Below are 22485 nucleotides of genomic sequence, written 5' to 3'. Positions count from 1 at the left end.
AATAACCATGTAGAAAGACGTATCCTGGCCGTATTCCAGGATGACACTTCCAAGATTCCTCAGGGTTTAAATTGTGAAAGAATGGTTCAGAGAGCATGAAGAATCATTTTCACACATGAATCAACGCCTCTGAGTCCTGACCTTAACCTCAGTGGAAGTCTTTGGGATGTCCTGGAGGAGACTTTACAGAGCGCTCACCTCTTTTATTATCAGTACAAGATCTTAACCAAAAATTGATGCACCGCTTGATGGAAATAAAATAACATCACAACCTTTATTCTCTGAACCATTCTTTCACAATTTTAACCCTGAGGAATCTTGGCAGTGTCGTCCTGGAATACGGCCAGGATACGTCTTTCTACATGGTTATTAAAGAACTAAAAAGTGACACACTTCATCTTTTAAGATTAAAAGAACTGATCGCAAACATATAACATGCTAGAAACATTATAATCATTTTAATAATGATCCATTCATACACTCTTATGTATTTGCCTATTAAAATCTAAACGGCGACTTTTTTATGTTGTTATATTCATTATGGAATTCTTACTGAGATGTTATTAGCTGTTTTGAATGTTTCTGAATGTAACTAGTTTTAATTCAAACCTCAATATAAAAAAAGATAAGTCCTATAAGTAATGATGGATAATGAAGGGAAAATTCAGGAATTAAAAACTCGCTAGCTTTAATATAAACACATAAAAAAATGTAGATATTTAAAAAAATGTGGCTAATGTTTGAATAGAATAGTGGGAGGGTGAGAGGGTTTTTAAATAAATAAAATAAATAAAATAAAATTAGAACTATTATATATACTACATGATATTATATTTTATTTAACATTATTATTTAATGTTTTATTTAATCTTTGTTTTTTTTAAAGTATACATATCAGATATTACAAAATATTAAAATTACATTAAAATATTTAAATTGAATTAAGCTAAGCAGAATTAAATATTGTGATATGTGTATGGTTATAAGATTTCAGGTATGAGTTTTTTTTCATAATTTAACATTTTTTATTGGAAAAGAAATAGGTTTACATTTTAATTTAAGTTTTTTTTTTCGACATAAAATCCCATGAATGCGTTTTTTTAAGACAAAATTTTCACCTCCGAAATCAGCTGCATCATTTCGTCCAGAATATTGACTATTTTTTTAAAGTGATATTTTCTATAAATTTAAATGTGAATGTTAACAATTTTTTATAAAGACATTGGGTGTTGTTTTTTTTTTTAAATTTAAGATATAATATTTATTCTTTCCTACTTCAACACACAGACAATCTATTTATTTTTAATATAAGTAATGTATAGAAAAAAACCAAAATTATTTGACATGCAATTTTAAGCAATAAAAATAAAAATAATCTGGATTTTTTATCATTTTTCATCAATAATTTATCCTGAAAGTACTTTAACAGTTAGCATTATAGCGCGTGAATCTCTTGCTCACTGGCTCTCCAGCGTGAATTGTACCGAGTCCAGCTGATGTCATCGCTCATGTACCTGCCTCATGTATAATCCAGCTAGCGACCTTTCATTCAAGTCTTTAGCCGAGTTAACTATCTGCTCGTCTCCGGACTTCTGAAAGAAAGCGTACTTAATCCTCCGTGTTACTGACACTCAGACGTACAGCTACAACAACGATCCATCGCTATCTGATGGAGGATTTCAGCTGATTAAACTTGGATGGCTGTGATCTGATTACCAGATTGGATTATACTTTTATCAGATATCCTTAAAACCCCCAGAGCAGCAGAAGCGTCTGGTTAAAACGCTCTCAGATACCTTTAATTCAATCACACACAGAGTCACTCATCAATTTTGCACAAACAAAGGCTGTAATTAGCATTAACAAGTCAGAAGACATTCGAAGACATCTTAAAGGTTTTATTTTCCACAGCAGGTCTGTGCGGGAGTTATAACTTTTACAACTCCTTGGATTAAATGTTTACATTTTTTATAAAATTTTCCGAAACTGTAGTGGCACTTTGTTAGCAAAACCGTAGCAATTACTTATACTTATATACGTATAGTGATACATATTGTGTGTCACGAAGATGAAGTCTTTATTGTGACGTGATATTTTTGTCGTATGTTCTGGAAATATTCGTTTTCATTGGCTTCCACGATTTCGTATCTTTTATGGTGAGTTAGTTAGCTAGTTAAGTTTCTAATGTAGCACATTGTGTTTGCTTCCTCGTCAAAAAGTATTGTAAATATGAACAAATAAGTATGTATTCATAAGCATATGTATTGAAAAAAACAAAATTATTAGGGAAAATTGTAATCGGACGCCAAAAAATGAACAATATTAGCACTTTGTTGCAAAGCCGTTGCTGTCTGCTGCAGCTCTGAGACGTCTACAGTAAGAAGTAATTCGATTTTTGCAGCATTTTGGTTTCGTTACATTCCTTTTGACAAATCATCTTCAGTTCCCCACGGTTACGAAGATCCCTCTGATAAATAAATTCCCTCCATAAATTTTCACTGGGATTTGAGTCTCGGTCGTACAAAACCTTTTTGAGTTATTGTGGCTGTATGTTTCAGATTGTTCTCTTGTTGAAACGTCCATCCATCTTCTCCTCAGACTTAGTTTCCTGGCAGATAAGATTAAATTCTTCTCTAATACTGTATGTCCCCAAAATTTCGCTCCATCCATGTTTCCTTCGATGATGAGTAATGCCACGGTACCGTTTGCAGAGAAGCAGCCCCATATCACGATGCTCCCACCACCGTGCTTCACCGTGTGTATGGTGGTGTTCTTGGGATCAACCTTTCTTTCTCAAACATAAAAAAGAGTTTTATTTTTGTTTCATTTGTTTCTCAGTACATTGTTCTAGTAATTCAGGTTTTTATTTCATCTAGGCTAGACTACTGCAACTCACTTTATTTTGGGATTAGCCAGACAGCTTTATCCCGTTTGCAGCTTGTTCACAATGCTGCGGCTCGACTCTTGAGCGGAGTTAAAAAGGCGGAGCATGTTACTCCTATTTTACGCTCACTACACTGGCTGCCTGTTCGTTTTAGAGTAGATTTTAAAATTTTGCTCCTCGTTTCTCCTCAAATCTCTAAACGGTTTGGCCTCTACTTATCTCTTTGAGTTATTGACTGAGTATCAACCCACTAGATCCCATCAGTCTTCCAACCAGGATCTATTGTCTACCTCTAAGTCGAGGCTTAAGTGTAGGGGAGATGGTGCTTTCTGTATTGCTTTCTGTATATCCCAGGCTCTGGATTGTGCCTTGCCACTATCTATATGACAAGCTTCTTCTCTTAATATCCAGGCTAAAGACATTTTTATTTTCTAAAGCGTATGGCTGATGGGATATTTGTATGATTGTACAACTTTTCTGTTTGTTTGTTGTGTTTTTTTCTGTTTTTTTTGATGACTTGCTGGAAAGCACATTGGTCAACGGAAGTTGTAATTAATTGTGCTGTATAAATAAATTGTCATTGTCGTTATTGTTGTCATAGTAGAGTTGTGAATTATCTGAATGCTCTTAGACGTGTATCTCTGTGCTTCTTTTTTAGCAGAGGAGTTTAGCGTGAGGTGTAGGAACGGAGATGATTGTGGTGCAGTTCGCTGCTTATTGCTCTCTGTGGAACTGTTTCTGTTCATCCTGCACCTCTTTTTGAGCGACTGCTGGCTTCTCTCTTACCTTCATTATCATGAGTCTGAGAGAGCGTTGTAAATTCTTGCCTGGTTCACCTGTCCGGAGACGATTAGCTGTCGTTTCATGAACTTTCCACCTGCATATTATCAGACTAATTGTACTGACAGGGATATACTTTCATTCTTTAACTGATTCTACTGATTTGTCCACCCTGATATTAGACGTGTCAAATTGTTTTTGTCCCACATTTTCCCCCAGTTATGTTTTCACATCAGAAAAATAACTTGATGATTAAATTGTGTGTTTACAGTAGAGTCAGAGCTTCGTATGTGTGTGTGTGTGTGTGTGTGTGTGTGTGTGTGTAAGTGTTAAATCCCAGTGTTCTATAATCAGCTTGTCAGACTTGCTGCTGGAAACATGACACATGAGCTTATCTGTTGCTGTCACAGTCTGATCTCAGAATATATATATATATGCGCCAGAATTCAACCAATCACATCCTTTGTTGGCAGATCTCCATGTTTCTCTTTAACCTACAAAGCTATGTAGCGTTCCTTCCCCGTGCTAATTAAGTTCCAGAGTCGTTCCACACCTCGGCTCCCTCGGGCAGCAAACTAGTTCTCAGAACAGTTTAATTGCCCCTGCTGGCTGTCACTCGGAGCTTAAAAGCAGGCTGCCAGCAAATCTGTGAGATGACAGATAGGAGAGAGATGCTCGTTAAGCTGTAGAGAGATGCACAGAGGATGCATATCTGTTCAATCTAGACTTATACAAATACAATGTTTTCTTAGGCAGACTGGTACACGTACGCACATGCAGCAGGCGCTGACTCTGTGGCATGCTGTTACAGGAAAATAATCAACGGCGGAGCGGCATCTGTGAGTTCCTGTTCTCAAGTACGTTCTAGCAGCTATAAAAAGAAGTTGAAGTTAATAAAAAAAAAAAAAAAGAAAGAAAGAAAAATGGAGCTTGTGACGTTACGGAGAAACTCTTCTGTCCTGAAGACTTGCAGCTTGTTACAAAGCGCTGACACTGGAGACTCCTTCTGTAAATGTTTTATACAGAAAACCTCACCATATCAGTGATTCCGCTTTTTAATCTGTTTATTATTAAATCGTAGCGCATCTGCTGTACAAAGTCCCTCAAGTGACACGAGAAACAAAACGTGTTGGAACGAGCGCATTAATATAAACCTGCGATTTATAGCACAGTATACTGGTTACCTTTTCATGCTCCTTTTACTCGCCAAACTTCATTTCAAAAGCACAAAAGCGAGTGTGTCTCTTTTTACTTTCTGACTCGGCAGAATAAAGTGCACGCTTTGAGAAGAAGATGAGGACACTGGACCCGTGTTCACCCGGTGTTTATTTGATTAAGTCACCCTTTAGACACCAGCTGCTCTGCTCTGTCCGTCTGTTCACTAGTCCAGAAACAGAAAACAGTGCCACGGTGCTGAACAACAGCGAGCGTATTGAGAAGGTGCACACACCATGACCACATTACCTTCTCCCTCTCTGACAGACCTGGCAGCAAGCACAGCTCATTCTTAGTTATTAAATAACCTTCTGCCAACAAAGGGCACTGGAGGACACACTGCGAGTGTAAAGGTAATGAATACCTCAGAGCGAAAGCGCACTGAGGAAAGGGAGGAAGCAGGATACTGGGACTCATCAACATCTTTAATCTTTGCTTGGGAAACAAGTTCACCGTGGTGTGCACGCATTTCTGATTCGCTGTCTCTTCAACACATCTTTTTATCAGCCCCTGGTTATCTATCCATATTCCCTCTTTCCCTCTCGCAATCTTTACAATATATCTTACACTCATAATGGTTCTGTGCATCATAGACACACTGTCTGCACTTACACTTTGCCTTTGTTTGCAGAAATTCATTAGATTTAAGTTCAGGTACTTGCCTCAAAACAAGATCTTTGCAGACGCAGAATATTTTTAAACCAGCCCTAAAAAGGCCGATTATTTCATACTGTACCTCCGTCGTTAGATTCATTAAAACAAAATGTTTATTCTAACATTACAGTCGCTTTCCATTAATGTTCAGATTTATTATTATAGATGCAGAATGATACCTGGTGAACACTATGCTCACGCAGTCGATTGTGGGCGTGGCCTGTCCTGCATGTTTTCATTGTTGAGAAATGGAAATATCTATCTATAGCTTCTAAAGCTAACGAGTCAGATGTTTGATTTACGTTACACCAGTGAGACACCAACGATCTCTTCTACTTTCTTCCCGAGTTTTATTTTTCTACGTAACGTCTTTGTACGCATTTAATGAGAGGTATATAAGCGGATAAGATGAAACCATGGTTAGAAGTTTTTCTTCCACGTTTGCGCATCAGACAGTGTCTGTATGTTAAATGTTGTTTCTGTGCTGTTGTTCTTGTCGTGATCAGCTCCGGGCAGGACGTCCAGCGAGCCAGTGTGATTGTGAACCTGCCAAACCTGGTGCGTCAGAACCCAGCGGAGACCTTCAGAAGAGTGGTGCCGAAAGTCAGGGTAGGACAAATCCTTCTGCGTTTCATTCTTCCCAGCCCCGACAATCAGAACCACTCCTATGATATCACTAGCAATGAGCCAAGGCGACCGGACTAAACTTCACTGCCGGATCTTTTGCTCTGTTCCCTCACAGGAAGTGCTGCACGTGGCCGGGGCGGATATGCAGCTCGCCGCAGCAGGCTCTTTCCTCACCATCCTCCAGGACGACATCGTCCTCATCCAGACGCACACACACTCAATCCTCCAGATCGTCCTCCTCAACTTAGACCACCGGGACACAGGTCAGACACAGCACACTTCTTCTCTAACAGTTACAAATACACGTCCATCAAGGTGTCATAAACTAAAACACAAAACAAAGACGCTCAGCAACAAAAGGGAAGAAATGCAGATCTTTTATAGGGTACTAATCAGGAGAAAGCACATAACAGGTGTGCAGCAGGACAGGAAGTGAGTCATAATACAGTCATAATGCCAGTGATCCTGATGCCCCTTCTGCTCCTCCTCACTTCCTGACCCATCCTGATGCCCTACTTCTGGTTGGAGTTCTGATCGGTTGTGTTCGCTCGCTGCTGCTGGTGGTGGCCCCATATGGACGGTCTGAAGAACCAGTTGGATTGCTGGGGATGGAGCCACCTGGGGGCTGTGGAGATGGCTTGGGGATCACATATGGGGAGCTGTACTGTACTGTACTGTACTGTAATGGCTTGGGACTGCGATTGCTGTAGTGACTTTGGGGCTGCAGTTGCCACGAGCAGCTTCATACTCAGGACTCCATCAGTGGACAGTGGATAGATTTTAACCAACTAGACTTCTTACAAAAACTGTGATGAATTTATTGGTTGCACAATTGCACTATTTGTCCTTATAGTACACAATAATAGAAGAGAATGATTTATAATCGCACTATCCGTTGCACCCAGATGAGGATGGTTCCCTTTTGAGCCTGGTTCCTCTCAAGGTTTCTTCCTCATATCATCTCAGGGAGTTTTTCCTCACCACCGTCACCTCTGGTTTGCTCATTAGGGATAAATTCACATATTTACAATATATTTTTTGTGAATCCATTTATTTCTGTAAAGCTGCTTTGTGACAATGTCCATTGTTAAAAGAGCTATAGAAATAAAATTGAATTGAATTAATACAGAAGAAAGATTGAAATGTTGAATCAGGTTGCCCTCTGGTGGTCTGGAGGGGAACTGTCCAAGGATTAGATCGTTGCTACGTTCTGCTGTACTGGGTTCTGATAACATCATCCTCTTCATCCTGTAATCTTGCACATGGCTGGTCCAAACTCAGGAAGTTAATGTGTAGTGACATCATAAACTGTGCTCACGTGGAGCTCCGCCCCTGACTCCCGCCCCGATTTGTACAAATTACCAAGAAAAAGTGACTTTAGCTCTGTGTTATAATCCTTTCTAATCCAGTGAATAAGCACAAGACATAAGTGCAGACTGACTTTAATGTAACAGCACAGAAGTTCTGCTGAAGACCAGTTAGAGGACGTTTTAATGCATTTATGCATTCGAATTAATTATGCCTAGTCATTCTGCATCACATTAAAACACCACCTGGATTTCTTTTCCTTCCCCACCTTTTCTTTCACACAAGGCAGTGAATCCTGTCCAAAACCTGCTCTTTCCTCTGAGACTCAGTTTGTTTATTATTTTTTTTAATCTCCTTCCCACAGTGGTCAGCAGCGCTTGGCTCGAGACTTTGTTATCAGCTATTGATGCTTTACCAAAAGAAACCATCAGACAGGAGGTAATGAGAACTTTTCTTCTCACTTCTTTCCCACTGTTGCACTTTCCAGATCTGCTGTTTAGCCGAATATAGAATACAGAAGTGAGCTGCTAAGACGTGACTGCTACTGTGGTGTGATTGTGTTTGCAGATTCTGAGCCCACTGGTTTCGAAAGCTCAGCTCTCGCAGTCCGTACCGGCTCGACTGGCCAGCTGTCGCATCCTGGGGAAGGTGGCTGCCAAATTTGAGTCATCAGTGTGAGTCTCCTGTTTGTGTGAAAAGTGAAGGTTTGAGGAATGAAGGTTTGCATCGACTGTTGTCTGATTTTCAAATACTTTTAGCAAGAGCTAGGAAAAAGCGTTCTATCGTGAATGTAATGTTATGTATGCAATTACTGACCCATTTTTAATAAACTAGATATTTCAATAACCTTATAATTATGGGTGATATTTAATATTTTTTATGGATAGAAATTAACCAGGCACCAATATTTTGTCTACAGCAGTTGTTTTGCATGATAAATAAGCTTAAATAAGCTGTATAAAACCCATAAACAAGGAATAAACCACTCTGTGTCATGCTGTAGTAGGAAAATAATCAACAGTGAGGTGGTGTGATGAAGCGGTGTTGCTGTTACCACCCCAAAGCTGATTATTTTCCTATAACGGCTCATCCCGCAGTGTTTTATTCCTCTTATACCACAGCAATTTGTCAACAATGACAATTTTTATTTAGTTAAAAAATGACATGTCATACTTTTTATCCATTTATAGTTATATTTAATGTTTTGGAGCTCCGTGAAACAAGTTACTCCATTTATCTGGAGCTTCTGCTATACACGATACTGTGAATGAGCTGTTGCTATAGAAACGATAACGTATCAGAACAAGCGCATTAATATAAACCTGTGATTTGCAGCTGCGCTACTGTCAGAGCTGCTGTTATAGACAATTCATCAACACCTTCTGACCAATCAGAACCCAGGATTCAGCAGATCTGTGGTAGAAATCTGAGCACTGAGCTGTTGTGTTGTTCTGCTGTCCTGCGCAGGGTGAAGAAGGACCTGCTGCCTCTGGTCAGGTCGTTGTGTCAGGACGTGGAGTACGAGGTGCGCTCCTGCATGTGTCGCCAGCTGGAGAACATCGCCAGGGGAATTGGGTAAAAAAGATAAATACAAGAGAGGAAGAGAGAGAGAGAGAGAGAGAGAGAGAGAGAGAGAGAGTAACATAAAAGACCTGAATCTTTCTGAAAATTGATTTGATTAACATGAGCAAGAATTATTCCAATCTAAAGTGGTGCTTCAGAGCTTTTTGTATCTGTCTCTTTAATCTTTAATAATAATAATAATAATAATAATAATATTATATAATAAGCACCAATAAGCACACTATTCCCTTTTCCAACTAGTGCTGGGCGACATGAGGACATAATCTTGATATCGTGATTAATTATGTCACGATGTTTAAACGTTTTTAATTATAAAGATATCAAGATATATTTCAGAAAAGTGTTACAAACTCGTTATAACAAACAGTTACAAACTTTCATTGAGAGTATTTTGAATTTCTTACAGTAAACCTTTTTGTTTTTTACAGATTTTTAAAACTACTTTTCACCAAACTAATTTTTAAAGGTTTATTTTTAAATGCTCTGTGTTGCCTGCAGTTTGTTAGCAAACCTGTTTATCGTGATGCAGATCGTGTATCTAGAATTGTCCTGAAATATCGTGATTATGATATTTGTGTCGTATCGCCCACCCGTATTTCCAACCATCGCTTGGGGGAGAATAAAGAAACAGTTGGAGTTTATTCATTTGGAAAAGGGTGGAGGCAGGTGACAAATTCTCTACAGTCTCTTATTAAACTCTTCAGTGTTCTCGGTGTTTAGCTAGCTCGCTAAGCTACTGTCAGCTTGGTTTAGAGTTATTAGCAAACGCTATTGGCTGTTGTGTAAATCAATCAAGCACTTCTACACACCTCTGCTCTGGCTTCCTGTGTCAAAAAGAAATGCGTAAGTATGTCGAATCTAATCAAGCCATTTCACAGCGACTTTAACAAAGGACATTTATTCAACAATGCGTCTAACATTACGCATGAGTACTTAGGTTTCGTCAAGGACTGTCAGAGCTCCACCTACAACATGAAATCGAAACCTCGTGGTTAATTAGCCTCGTTTATGAATCACGTGAATAAATTGTGTAAAGTATGTATGCATACAGTTTGATAATTGCTAATAAATGCTAGTTTGAAGTGCTAGCTGAATCCTGAATGAAACATGTTAGCATACAGGTACTTTCTCCTGCAAAAGTCAGAAAGCTGATCAGTAAACTTGGTGAGACAGTATCTCTTCTAACAATGATGTGATCTTTTGACCAAAGTATCAAAGACAGTCACAGAATTTTAGACTTTTCAGTATTTCTAGGTAACTAAATGCTTCTTCGGTGCCGTGGTACACAGCACTACTCAGAATGCGCACCAACAATGCTACGAATGCATGCACGATATTCAATTCAATTCAATTTTATTCTTATAGCGCTTTTAACAATGAACATTGTCTCAAAGCAGCTTTACAGAACATAAGAAACAAAAAACATGCAAACAGTCTTAGATGTTAGACAGAATTATCCCTAGTGAGCAAGCCTGAGGCGACTGTGGAGAGGAAAAACTCCCTTAGATGATATGAGGAAGAAACCTTGAGAGGAACCAGACTCCAAAGGGAACCCATCCTCATCTGGGTGACACTGTGCACTTCAAATAACTTTAAAAAAAAATGATAACGCCATTTTTGTTAATGTGTGATGTTTTTGTGTTTGTGTTTGTGGCCCAGACCGGAACATACGAAGGCTGTGGTGTTGCCGGAGTTGGTGGAGCTGGCACGTGATGAGGGCAGCACCGTGAGACTGGCAGCCTTCGACACCATCATCAACCTCCTGGAGATGTTCGACAACGGTCAGCTTCGTTCTTCATTTATTTCATTTATTACCACTAATTTATTCAGGTCAGGTTTATTATCATTCTGCTAGAGCTTCCAGATTACTTCAGAAGTGGAATTTCAATAAGAGAAACCTTACTTTTTTTTTTTTTTTTTATTTTGCATTGTTTGTTCCAAATGTGTCAAAAAGCAAATATCATTTTTCTACATAATCCATAAGATTCCTCTAGAAAAAAATTTGATTCAATTTTATTTTATGTCACAATTCTAAAGTTTTCATTTGACTCACACTCGTAGTGTTATGGCATGCATCTCTTTCCTTTTCTTCATTTTGATCTTTTTCTACTTTCGGACTTTCTCTGGCTTTCTGATTTAAGGATCTAAATCTCCATCTGGATTTCTTTAAAGCTGCTTTGTGGCCATGTCTATTGTTAAAAGTGCAATACAAGTAGAATTGTATAAAGATACAGACGTAGAGAAGCAGCGATGGTCTCCGTCTTCTTTGCGCTCTGTTCCACAGACGACAGGACACGAGTTATTTTCCCGCTGGTGAAGACGTTCTGTGAGAAGTGCTTTAAAGCTGATGAGGCAGTGCTGGCATCACTGTCCTTCCAGTACGGCAAACTGTGTCATGGCCTCTCAGGTGAGTGTCCCGACCGTAATCACACCTGCGCACCTGAAACAGGTCCCTAATTATCACAAGTCTTTATTGACATATCCAGAGTTGGGCTCTTAGTAATGCTGAAGTGTGATTCTGTAAGTCTCGAACCTCTTTACTGTGCATAGTGTTGTTTCTTATGAGGTTAATACAGCTATAAGGAGCTGTCTTGCACATTGTATTCTTCTGCAAATATTTGATGCACATTTACGATTTATTTGCTGAATTGAACACACTGAAAAGTGAAAAACAGTAAATGTGGCATGTGCAAAAGTTTGTGCAGTTAATTCTGTAAGGTCTCAGGTGATGAAAGTTCCAGAGCATAATAAACTTTCTGACCCTTTGAATCTCTCAGGATGTTTTCTTAAACTGAACAACCAAATGAGAAAATGAATGATAATTCACTTTTTTAAAGTGGGGAAAGATTAGAAAATGATATCTAAATGCTTCCTGTTTGCAATTTTCATTGTCTGAAATGTTATCAGGAAATAATGGAACACATCATGATGTGAAAGACCAAGAAAACTAAGAGAAGCATGTGATGATGATGGTGATGATGGTGAGGAGGTGGAGGAGGAGGTGGAGGAGGAGGAGGAGGATCTACCCACTGTTAAGCTTGGGGTTTTTTTAAAAAAAATGTGTGGATAGATCTTAAACATGCAGTGCATGCAATATGACCTAAAATATTTCTGAACTTATAGTGCTGGGTAAAGAAACACAGCAACTGGCTATAAGAAATATGTTGTGATGAATGCTCTGATTTCTCCCTCTTGAAAAACCTGCATACAGAAAATGGACTTAAGTTAGCTGCGTAAATGGACCCTGAATATGAGAAACTTTCCCCACATAAATACTTTTTCTGAAGTGACCGACTCTGAGTGTTACATCTGAGCTCTGACTTACTTGAGCTGCTCTGTGTATTGAAGCCAGCCGATGTGAGCTCAGATTCTGGTGAAGAGCTTCTGAGCTTTCATTAAATACCCCTTCTGTCTTTGATTACACATGAGATCTTATCCAGACTTCTCCAGATCTGTGCTGATTTGACTCTCTGAACTCTCCACACAGCGTCCTTCACAGACGAGCAGCACCTCTGGTTCCTGGAGTTCTATAAGAAGCTGTGTTGTCTTGGTCTGCAGCATGAGAACGGCCACTGCGAGAGCCAACCTTACCCTCTGGAACTGGAGAACAAGTACGCTCTGGTGCGCCGCAACTGCGCCTACAATTTCCCAGTGAGTGACATAAAGCACTGACATCTCACGCATTTCGATTTTTATCTAAAAACTCAGGAACTCAGAAAAACAGGTTTCGCTCCGTACCTGCATGCACAAGTACAAAGTGCACAACGAGACGCCGTTAAACAGGCCGCGGTTGTTTCTGAAGCCGATTTAGAGCACTGCTTCGTATCCTGTTCCCCTCGATCTGAGCTAAACTAAAAAGCAATGTGACGTACTTTGAAAACATGCAGAAAGGAGCGCAGAGAGACCTGCTGTTGCCGAGGAAGCATTGATCTGCGAGCTCTACGCAGGAAATTAAACCTGTGTCTGCGCCGTCTGCCTCTGCTGAAGTGCTCCCCTGCTTTCTGCGCTGGTTATTAATAGACACTCCGCATTCCTGCGCTTCCTTGGAACACTTTTAACTAGACATCTCCTCAGAGTTGTACTTAATGATCGCTGTAATGTTAAAGTAGTTTCACTTGGTTTCATTAACAGTGCGTGTGAGTAAGGAATAAAACATTACGTTATTTAGTATTTATTATAGACAGACATACTTTTTATCCGTTTATAGTTACATTCTATGTTGTGAAACATCCGTGAAACAAAGTAGTTCAGTTATACACTATAAGGCCAGTAGTTTGTGGACACCTGACCATCACACCCTCTTTGTTGTCCCTCTTTGCTGGTATAATAAGCTCCACTCTTCTGGGAAAGCTTTCCACTAGATCATGCAGGCTAGCAAGGAACAGCTAGCAATGTTAACTAGGAACAAAATGGCTGCTAATGCAGTTTAACCCAAAATAATTTTTGCTTAGTTAGCTCCTTAATTTTTCTGACTAATAAAATTAATTCTTACCAAAGACCAAAATGTGTCCCACAGAAAATATACGTATATATACACTATATGGACAAAAGTATTGGGACACCTGACCATTACACTCATATGTGCTTGTTGAACATCCCATTCCAGATTTATTCCCCGTTGCTGTTATAATAAGCTCCACTCTTCTGCGAAGGCTTTCCACTAGATGTTGGAGCGTGGCTGTGGGGATTTGTGTTCATTCAGCTACAAGAGCATTAGTGAGGTCAGGTACTGATGTTGGGATGTCGAGGAGGTCTGGGGTTCAGTCGGTGTTCCAGTTCATCCCAAAGGTGTTCAGTGGGGTTGAGGTCAGGGCTCTGTGCAGGACACTCGAGTTCTTCCACTCCAACCTTCACACACCATGTCTTCATGGAGCTCGCTTTGTGCACAGGGGCATTGTCATGCTGGAACAGGTTTGAGCCTCTTAGTTCCAGTGAAGGGAAACTGTAACGCTACAGCACACAAAGACATTCTATACAATTGTGTGCTTCAGACTTTGTGGAAACAGTTTGGAGAAGAACCACATATGGGTGTGATGGTCAGGGGTGCACATACTTTTGACCACATAGTGTATGTTTTCTAGATAGTTAAGAGGAAATAAAACAGTGACTGGCTTTTCAGGCAACCAAAATGAAAAGTAGAATGAATATTTCTGACATACTGTAGTTTGCTTGTTCCAACCCCCAGGCTAGTGACCTGTCCACTCATGACCTCCTCACTCTGTCCACAGGCCATGATGTTATTTGCTGACCCAAACCACTTCCTGTCTGAGTTGTACCGGACCTTCTCAAGCCTCTGTCACGATCCTGAGATCTCGGTGCGGCGCACGGCTGCCGAGGGGTTCCATGAGGTAAGGAGACACCTACAGTACAGTTTTACTTTCACATAAACACACAAACCAGTGTCTCATAGCTAGTAAGATTAGCTAGATAACAGGTAACTATTTAGTATTATTTCTAGCAGTGATTAGAAACATTACAGAATTGTTTCTAATCCCTGATTTCTAGAATATTTATGCTAAAGCTAGCTTACTAGACAAATGGTAACCTACTATAAGAAAAAAAATTATTACAGGGCCAAAGCAAAATGCAATTGCACTAGTGAAAAAAAAAACGAAATACAATACACACCTGAAAACGTCTCACACTGAAAAGCAAAACCTTCATTGTGTTACTCTTATGTCGCTTGATCTCATCGGTGAAAACCAATCAGCAGGTTGTTCTTTTTTTTAAGCTTTAAAACACTGACTTTGTGTCAGAAGTGAACGTAATTCCTCATTGCACTGCGTTTCACATTCATCACTGTGTCGCAGTCGTACCACACTAAAATGCAATCACTGTTAAAGTGTCATTTTCAGAATTGTTACTAAAAAATGTGACTAAAAATACTTACAGCTCACAGCAGGACCTATCAGAGTACTCAGACTTAAATTTCTTCAACTCAGATCTTCAGCATATAGTCGTATTTGCTGTACTATAGATGCAACATATGATGCTGTATGATGGTGTCACCATGGCAACAATGAAATGCTGCATGACTGTTTACATGAAACCCGCAATGAGTCATGGACTGACTCTTCTTAACACCGGCAAGTAAACGCTGTACAAGACTGAATCCATACACGCACACCTTGCTGAGGGCTTGTAGATTTATTACACACACACACACACACACACACACACACACACACATACTGTGTAAGGGTTAAAGGTTATAACTGAACTCTACACTTCTCTTTCTCTACTCTTTTCTTTCTCAGGTGGTTAAACTGCTGGGTCCAAATGTGCATTATGTACACAAAGAGCTGATCACCTTACTGCAGGATGACTCATTAGAGGTGGGACCTGTGTGTGTGTGTGTGTGTGTGTGTGTGTCCTGTAAGACACATGTTTCTGTTCACACTGTTATGAGTGGGCGTATTGAAGCTGTGTGTGTGTACGTGTGTGTGTGTCTGTGCGTGTGTCCCCTGTAAGACACATGTTTCTGTTCACACTGTTATGAGTGGGCGTATTGAAGCTGTGTGTGTGTACGTGTGTGTGTGTCTGTGCGTGTGTCCCCTGTAAGACACATGTTTCTGTTCACACTGTTATGAGTGGGCGTATTGAAGCTGTGTGTGTGTACGTGTGTGTGTGACTGTGTCTGTGCGTGTGTCCCCTGTAAGACACATGTTTCTGTTCACACTGTTATGAGTGGGTGTATTGAAGCTGTGTGTGTGTGTGTGTGTGTGTGTGTGTGTATGATTCACTGCTGTCTATCCTCTGCCACATGGGGTTGTGTGACGTGTGATGACACTCTTCCCACTGTCACTGTAATGTCCACTCAGTCTGTGGCAGTATATCATTCATATTCAAATACACTTCAGTCCTGCAGCTTTATTCCACTGTGTTCTGAGGGATTTAACATGTTAGTTTAATGTTATTATCTTCCCCACATCGTCTACTCCCTACTTGTGTAAATACAGCAGTTTGATCCTGTGTACTAGCCGTGTGTGCAGTGAACTGGCTGTCTGAGCTTCTGTCTAAGCTTCTGTCTGATCTTCTGTCTGAGCTTCTGTCTGAGCTTCTGTCTGAGCCTCTGTCTGAGCTTCTGTCTGAGCCTCTGTCTGAGCCTTTGTCTGAGCCTCTGTCTCAGCCTCTGTCTCAGCCTCTGTCTGAGCCTCTATCTGAGCCTTTGTCTGAGCTTCTGTCTCAGCCTCTGTCTGCGCTTCTGTCTGCGCTTCTGCCTGAGCTTCTGCCTGAGCCTCTGTCTCAGCCTCTGTCTGAGCTTCTGTCTGAGCTTCTGTCTGAGCCTCTGTCTTTGCCTTTGTCTGAGCCTCTGTCTGAGCCTCTGTCTCAGCCTCTGTCTCAGCCTCTGTCTGAGCCTCTGTCTGAGGCTCTATCTGAGCCTTTGTCTGAGCTTCTGTCTCAGCCTCTGTCTGAGCTTCTGTCTGTGCTTCTGCCTGAGCTTCTGCCTGAGCCTCTGTCTCAGCCTCTGTCTGAGCTTCTGTCTGAGCTTCTGTCTGAGCCTTTGTCTGAGCTTCTGTCTCAGCCTCTGTCTGAGCCTCTGTCTAAGCCTCTGTCTAAGCCTTTGTCTGAGCTTCTGTCTGAGCCTCTGTCTGAGCTTCTGCCTGAGCTTCTGTCTCAGCTTCTGTCTGAGCTTCTGCCTGAGCTTCTGTCTGAGCCTCTGTCTGAGCCTCTGTCTGAGCCTCTGCCTGAGCTTCTGCCTGAGCTTCTGTCTCACTCTCTGTCTCAGCCTCTTTCTGAGCTTCTGTCTGAGCTTCTGTCTCAGCCTCTGTCTGAGCCTCTGTGTGTTCTGAGGGATTTAACATGTTAGTTTAATATGTTATTATCTTCTCCACATCGTCTACTCCCTACTTGTGTAAATACAGCAGTTTGATCCTGTGTACTAGCCGTGTGTGCAGTGAACTGGCTGTCTGAGCTTCTGTCTGAGCTTCTGTCTGAGCCTCTGTCTGAGCCTCTGTCTCAGCCTCTGTCTGAGCCTCTGTCTGAGCTTCTGCCTGAGCCTCTGTCTCAGCCTCTGTCTGAGCCTCTGTCTGAGCCTCTGTCTGAGCTTCTGTCTGAGCCTCTGTCTGAGCTTCTGTCTCAGCCTCTGTCTGAGCCTCTGTCTGAGCTTCTGCCTGAGCCTCTGTCTCAGCCTCTGTCTGAGCCTCTGTCTGAGCCTCTGTCTGAGCCTCTGTCTGAGCCTCTGTCTCAGCCTCTGTCTGAGCCTCTGTCTGAGCCTCTGTCTGAGCCTCTGTCTGAGCTTCTGTCTGTGCTTCTGCCTGAGCTTCTGCCTGAGCCTCTGTCTCAGCCTCTGTCTCAGCCTCTGTACGAGCCTCTCTTTGCTTGGGTCTGTGGTGTTTGCAGGTACTGGATGCTCTACTCAATCATCTCCAGGAGACACTGGAACTGGCAACGTCCAGGGGAGAGGGAGCAGGACCTGAGAGCAAGGTACCTCTACTACTGTGTGTTTGTGTGTGTGTGTGTGTGTTTTATATTACAGGAATTATATACTACTACTACTAATGGTTCTACTACTAGTAAAACACCTCTTCATCCTCTTACTAATTCTACTCAAACTACAACTACTACTATTACTGATACTGCTACTGCTAGTACTATTACTACTTCTAATACTACTATTTTTCCTCCACCTCGTCCTCCTCCACCTCCTCCTCCTATTCCTCCTCCTACTACAACTACTACTGCTACTACTACTACTAATAATAATAATGAATATATTTTTCCTCTTGGTATATATAATGAGTTTTTTCTCATCTCACCCCTGTGTGGTACCCGCATGGCTCCCCTCAGCAGGTGAACGTTCCTGACCTGGTTCCTGCGCTGGCAGGTGCTGAGCAGAAGGCGGCGTCCTCCCTGCGCTGGCGTGTCCATGAGAAGCTGCTGCAGCGTTACTCCTGTCTGCCCCGCGTCATCTCCGGAGACCACATCTACTTCCGCTTCCTGCAGAGGATGTTCAGCATCATCACCACCAATGTGAGACCCACACACACACACACACACACACACACACACGTATACCAGATCCACACTGACATTAGCTTTAACCCGTTTTTCCCTCCTTCGTGTGTGTAGAATGTTTTACCGGTGCAGAGGGAAGCCGCCCGGACGCTGTGTGTGTTTCTGCGCTACAACCGCAAGCAGGAGCAGAGACAGGAGATCATCAGCAAAATAATGCAGGGTGAGTCAGCTTTACATTTACGTCATAATTAATATACATCAGAAAGTTTAATCTTTAATATCTTTTTATACTTTTAAGCAACATTTTGGTGTGAAACTTTTCACATACATTTAATGACAGGTGAAAAAAAAAACATACTCATAACATTTATTCATTTTTGCCAAACAAAAGTCAGATAAAACATTAAAATTCCAAGATCTTGTTATGTTATAGATCATATAAATCTTATAATACCAATAATTAACATTTTGCTTAATTAATTATTTGTCATTTCCATAATATTTAAGGTATTTAATACTTTAAATAATACTTTATCCCTATTTGATTTCTATATAGATTGTTAATATATCTTATTTATTTATTTATTATTATGCACTGACAATGTTTTTTATTATAATATTAATTTATTATTGACTAAAAAATTTAACTTAATGCTATTATTGTCATTTTTATTATAATATAAATGTATAAATATTGACTATAAAATTATGACATTGAATGGTATTATTTACATTTTAATCTAATATAAACTTACGAATAAAATTAACTAAAGAATCGTGTCTTTTAATGTTATTATTGTTGTGTTTATTTTATTATAAATGACTTTTTTTAATAAATAAAAATAAATAAATGTTGTTGTTGTTGTTTTTTTTACCTTATTTAAGAGCTTGCTCAAGGGCGGAGTTACTGGAACCGGTTACGGTTTCTGGACCTGTGTGACATCGCTATAGATCTCTTCTCTAAATCCTACTTCTGTAAGCACTTCCTCCTGCAGGCGCTGGAGCTCATCACCGACCCCGTGGCTAACGTCAGGTGACGTCTACGGCTACACCTCTATCACATAACCTCATAACTCTATCCACAGCGCATCACGTTAATTATTTCTGTAGCCGAGCATTAAAGCGTCTGTATGTGACTGACCCTGTGCAGGTATAAACTGTGCTACATGCTGCCCAGGCTCAGGTCCACCATCCGGCTACCTGCCGATAAACATCTGCTTCAGCAGCTGGAGTTCTGTGTGAGAAAACTGCTCTGTCGCGAGAAGGACAAAGACGTCGTAGCCACCGTGCGCAAGGTGAGACACATTCTCACTTACTTGTTCTCTTAAAAAGCAAGAATTAAAAATATTAACAATTTCCATTTTTTTTTTTTTTTTTCTCAGACAGTCCTGGAGTTGGACAAAATGGACATCACAGAACCGGTATTTCTTTCTTTCTCTCTAACCTGTTCATGCTTTTATCAGGTAGTATTTGAGTGTTGTGAGATTTTTAGATGATTTTTCACTCTGGCAGTATCATAAAAGGCATGAAAGAGACCTGCTGGACCAAAAGAAGGAGAAGGAGGAGACTTTACTGCTGGAAATGGTGAGAATAAAAGCTAGCTGGAAAGCGTTTTGTTTTAATGCTAAATGCGCAGTTCTAGAGAAGTCAGAATGGCAGCAATAGAAACCACGGGCTGGATTATAGACTCATCCTAAGTGTGAAAACTCGTATTGTTTAAGTAAGCAGTTATGATTTTATCAGGACAATACATATTTAGGAATAACGCAATGTCATTAGTCCAAAGTCAAGTAGGCGGAAGTAAAAAAAAATACATTTTAGTGACCAATAACATATCAACAACTCCTCTTACATGGGTTCATTTATATATGGAACTGAAATGGACTTAATTGGGGTTATACTTCTTGAACCTACACAAAATAACACATAATTAAAATGAGTTTTTTGGAACGAGGCACGGTTAGAGCTTCAAATATTTAGCGTGCTAATGAACGATTACGTTATTAGCACATTTTGTCAGTAGCTTATGAGTTCATGGCCCTGAGTTTATTGCTCTATTTTTGCCCCCTAGTGGAATAACAGAGACTAGCTCTTTTTTCTCTAATCTTTCAATTCAATTAAAGATGATTTTTATTTAGAACACGGTTTATAAATTCATTTGATGGGCCAGATTTGAACCTGTATCGGGTCTGTCCTGACCCTGGGCCGTGTGTTTGACATCCCTGCTATAGAGGACTTTTTGATCTTGAACTATGGGTAATATTGGTGTTTTATTAACTGGTCGATTATCAGCAGTATATTATCTTATCTCTAAAATGTACCCGTAGACGTCATCTCCTAAAATACCCATTAAGAGAAACAAATTCCCTACCAACGCAGGAACATTAACTATTTACTGCACTTAAAAATCGATGATCAAAATCAAAAACATACTGTATGGGGTTTTACATCCAGCTTTTAGACAAATTTTTAAAGTTCATATACAAAATTTATACGCAAAATTTGTATTCTTGTAAAGAAATGAACGTTATCTGGTCAGAGCAGTCAGATATTTAGACAACATTAAAACTAACTAAATGCATTTTCAGAAAAAACAAAAGTCACCTTTTCATAATAAGCATTGTCGTACGTCAGTGGTAACACTGTTAGAAATTTTTTACTATTTTTAATCCACAGGAACTGCTAGAACGACAGCAGAGTGAGGCGAAACTGACGGGAGAGAAGCACAGCGAAAAAAAGAGTACGTAACCAACATCCATATAGGATCAGCTTCAAGGAATTTCTGCTATACGGTGATTTTCTATAACTCATGGCCATGCTGTTATAGTAAAATAATCAACAACTGGGTGGTGTAATGAAGCTGAGTTACTGTTACCCTGCTGAAGCTCATTATTTTACTATAAAAGCACATCCTGAAGTGTTTTACTCCTCTTACACCACAGCAAATTACTAACAATTATAATTTTATATTTATTAAAAACAAATTTATAGTTACATTTAATGTTGTTGAACATCCGGGAACAAAGTTAGTTCCTCTTCTCGCTTACGTTATAGCAGCTATAAACAGTCGTTCCAACACCAGCCGCTCTTTTTTCTCTCTCTTGAAGTTAATAAGACAAAAAAAATACAGCTTGTCACGTTACTAAGAAACCGCAAAGCGTAAACGCGTCTGTCCTGAAGATGTCGGAAATCTTAAAGTTACGGCTTTACCTCTGACTGTTACAAAGCACTGACACTGGAGACTCCTTCCATAAATGTTACTCCTTACAGAAAATCTCACCATATCAATGATCACACGCAGTTTTTAATCTGTTTATGTGGAGCGTCTGTCGTACACGTCCCTGTGAATGAGCTGTTACTATAGAAACGCTAATGTATTAGAAGGAGCGCATTATAGACCTGTGACTTCTGAGCAATCAGAGTGGAGGATTAAACAGCGCTGTGGTGTAAGAGTGACGCTCTGATGTTCTGTGCAGGACGAGACAGCAAAGCAGGACTGTCTGGTACCAAAGGCATGTCAGGGTCCACATCTGGAGCCACCCTGTCCACATCTGCTGGTTAGTGTGATCTCTGATCAGACAGAAGGAGGATGTTGTGTTGAATGTAGTGATGATGATGATGATGATGATGATGATGATTACAGGTAAGGAGATGCGGAGAGCCAAACTGGCTCGCAGTCGTTCCCTCAGTAGCCACCCGAGCACTCCCAAAATGTCCAACTCTGATAAAACCCTGTGAGTAGAACAAGTTCTCTTCCAGTTCCATGACTATTGGAGTAGAAATAGTTTGATAAATTAGTATTTGATGTGACAGTGATCACAGAAACGCAATCTGCTCCACTTATCTTCCACAGTAAAACTTTACAGCAGTGTTATTTGCTTGTCACGCTCTTTAAGGTGAACAGGGTCATTTATTTTTAAATTAGCCAGTGGATTGCTGATTGCTATTCTTACAAGTATATTCTGTACCGAAAGGTTTTTCAAAAAATTAATTTACACAAATTAAAATGTGTCTAATTCACGTTGTGTAAGTTTTCATGCTTAACAAAACCAAACTCTAGTCTGTGGATGACCGAATTAAAAATGTTCATCTTACTGTGAAGACATTCTCATGATAAATACTATTACACAACAGTTTTAAAATCATTTCATTATTGTTTAATCAAGAAAGTACTATGCGCTCTTATAAAAATAATTTTTTTACTGTATGTTTCAGTATGAAGTCTAACATACTGAACAGGGAGAATTTCCTGCTCCTGTTAGTGTGGTTTATAAGGTTTATAAGGGAAATTGATGTGTATATCATAATGACATATAAACTGACATACAGTATATCAAGAAACAAGCTTTTCAGAGATATATGGCATGACGTGCTGGTGAAGTGGGTGGAGCTTAAAGCGTTGTTCACAGTTGCTATGTTTCAGGTGATGCGATGATCACATGTGGACCAAAACTAAAACAGTGACATCATTTTCT

The 22485-nt window shown here is 40.1% G+C and overlaps 1 protein-coding gene across 2 annotated transcripts in view; it reads left to right on the top strand.

Annotated features, from left to right (window-relative positions):
- Positions 1-22485, top strand: part of ppp4r4 (protein phosphatase 4, regulatory subunit 4) — a 31965-nt gene that overhangs the window by 4957 nt on the left and 4523 nt on the right. Inside the window, exons 3-22 of one of the 2 annotated variants that reach the window (XM_034313737.2) lie at positions 6040-6142; positions 6276-6423; positions 7833-7906; positions 8036-8142; positions 8936-9043; positions 10712-10833; positions 11337-11459; positions 12540-12703; positions 14281-14400; positions 15310-15387; positions 17396-17479; positions 17846-18025; positions 18125-18230; positions 18896-19043; positions 19161-19305; positions 19393-19431; positions 19523-19594; positions 20687-20750; positions 21487-21567; positions 21654-21744. In XM_034313737.2, coding sequence (XP_034169628.1) covers positions 6040-6142; positions 6276-6423; positions 7833-7906; positions 8036-8142; positions 8936-9043; positions 10712-10833; positions 11337-11459; positions 12540-12703; positions 14281-14400; positions 15310-15387; positions 17396-17479; positions 17846-18025; positions 18125-18230; positions 18896-19043; positions 19161-19305; positions 19393-19431; positions 19523-19594; positions 20687-20750; positions 21487-21567; positions 21654-21744 — 2157 coding nt within the window. Of the gene's footprint in view, positions 1-6039; positions 6143-6275; positions 6424-7832; positions 7907-8035; positions 8143-8935; positions 9044-10711; positions 10834-11336; positions 11460-12539; positions 12704-14280; positions 14401-15309; positions 15388-17395; positions 17480-17842; positions 18026-18124; positions 18231-18895; positions 19044-19160; positions 19306-19392; positions 19432-19522; positions 19595-20686; positions 20751-21486; positions 21568-21653; positions 21745-22485 lie in introns of both variants that reach the window. The other variant, XM_034313736.2, reaches the window with a different exon arrangement.

This window comes from Pangasianodon hypophthalmus, chromosome 19, assembly GCF_027358585.1.
Source record: "Pangasianodon hypophthalmus isolate fPanHyp1 chromosome 19, fPanHyp1.pri, whole genome shotgun sequence".
Classification (NCBI taxonomy): Eukaryota; Metazoa; Chordata; class Actinopteri; order Siluriformes; family Pangasiidae; genus Pangasianodon; species Pangasianodon hypophthalmus.
The sequence above is the reverse complement of the archived record's forward strand: the minus strand, read 5'-3'. Positions and strand labels throughout refer to the sequence as shown.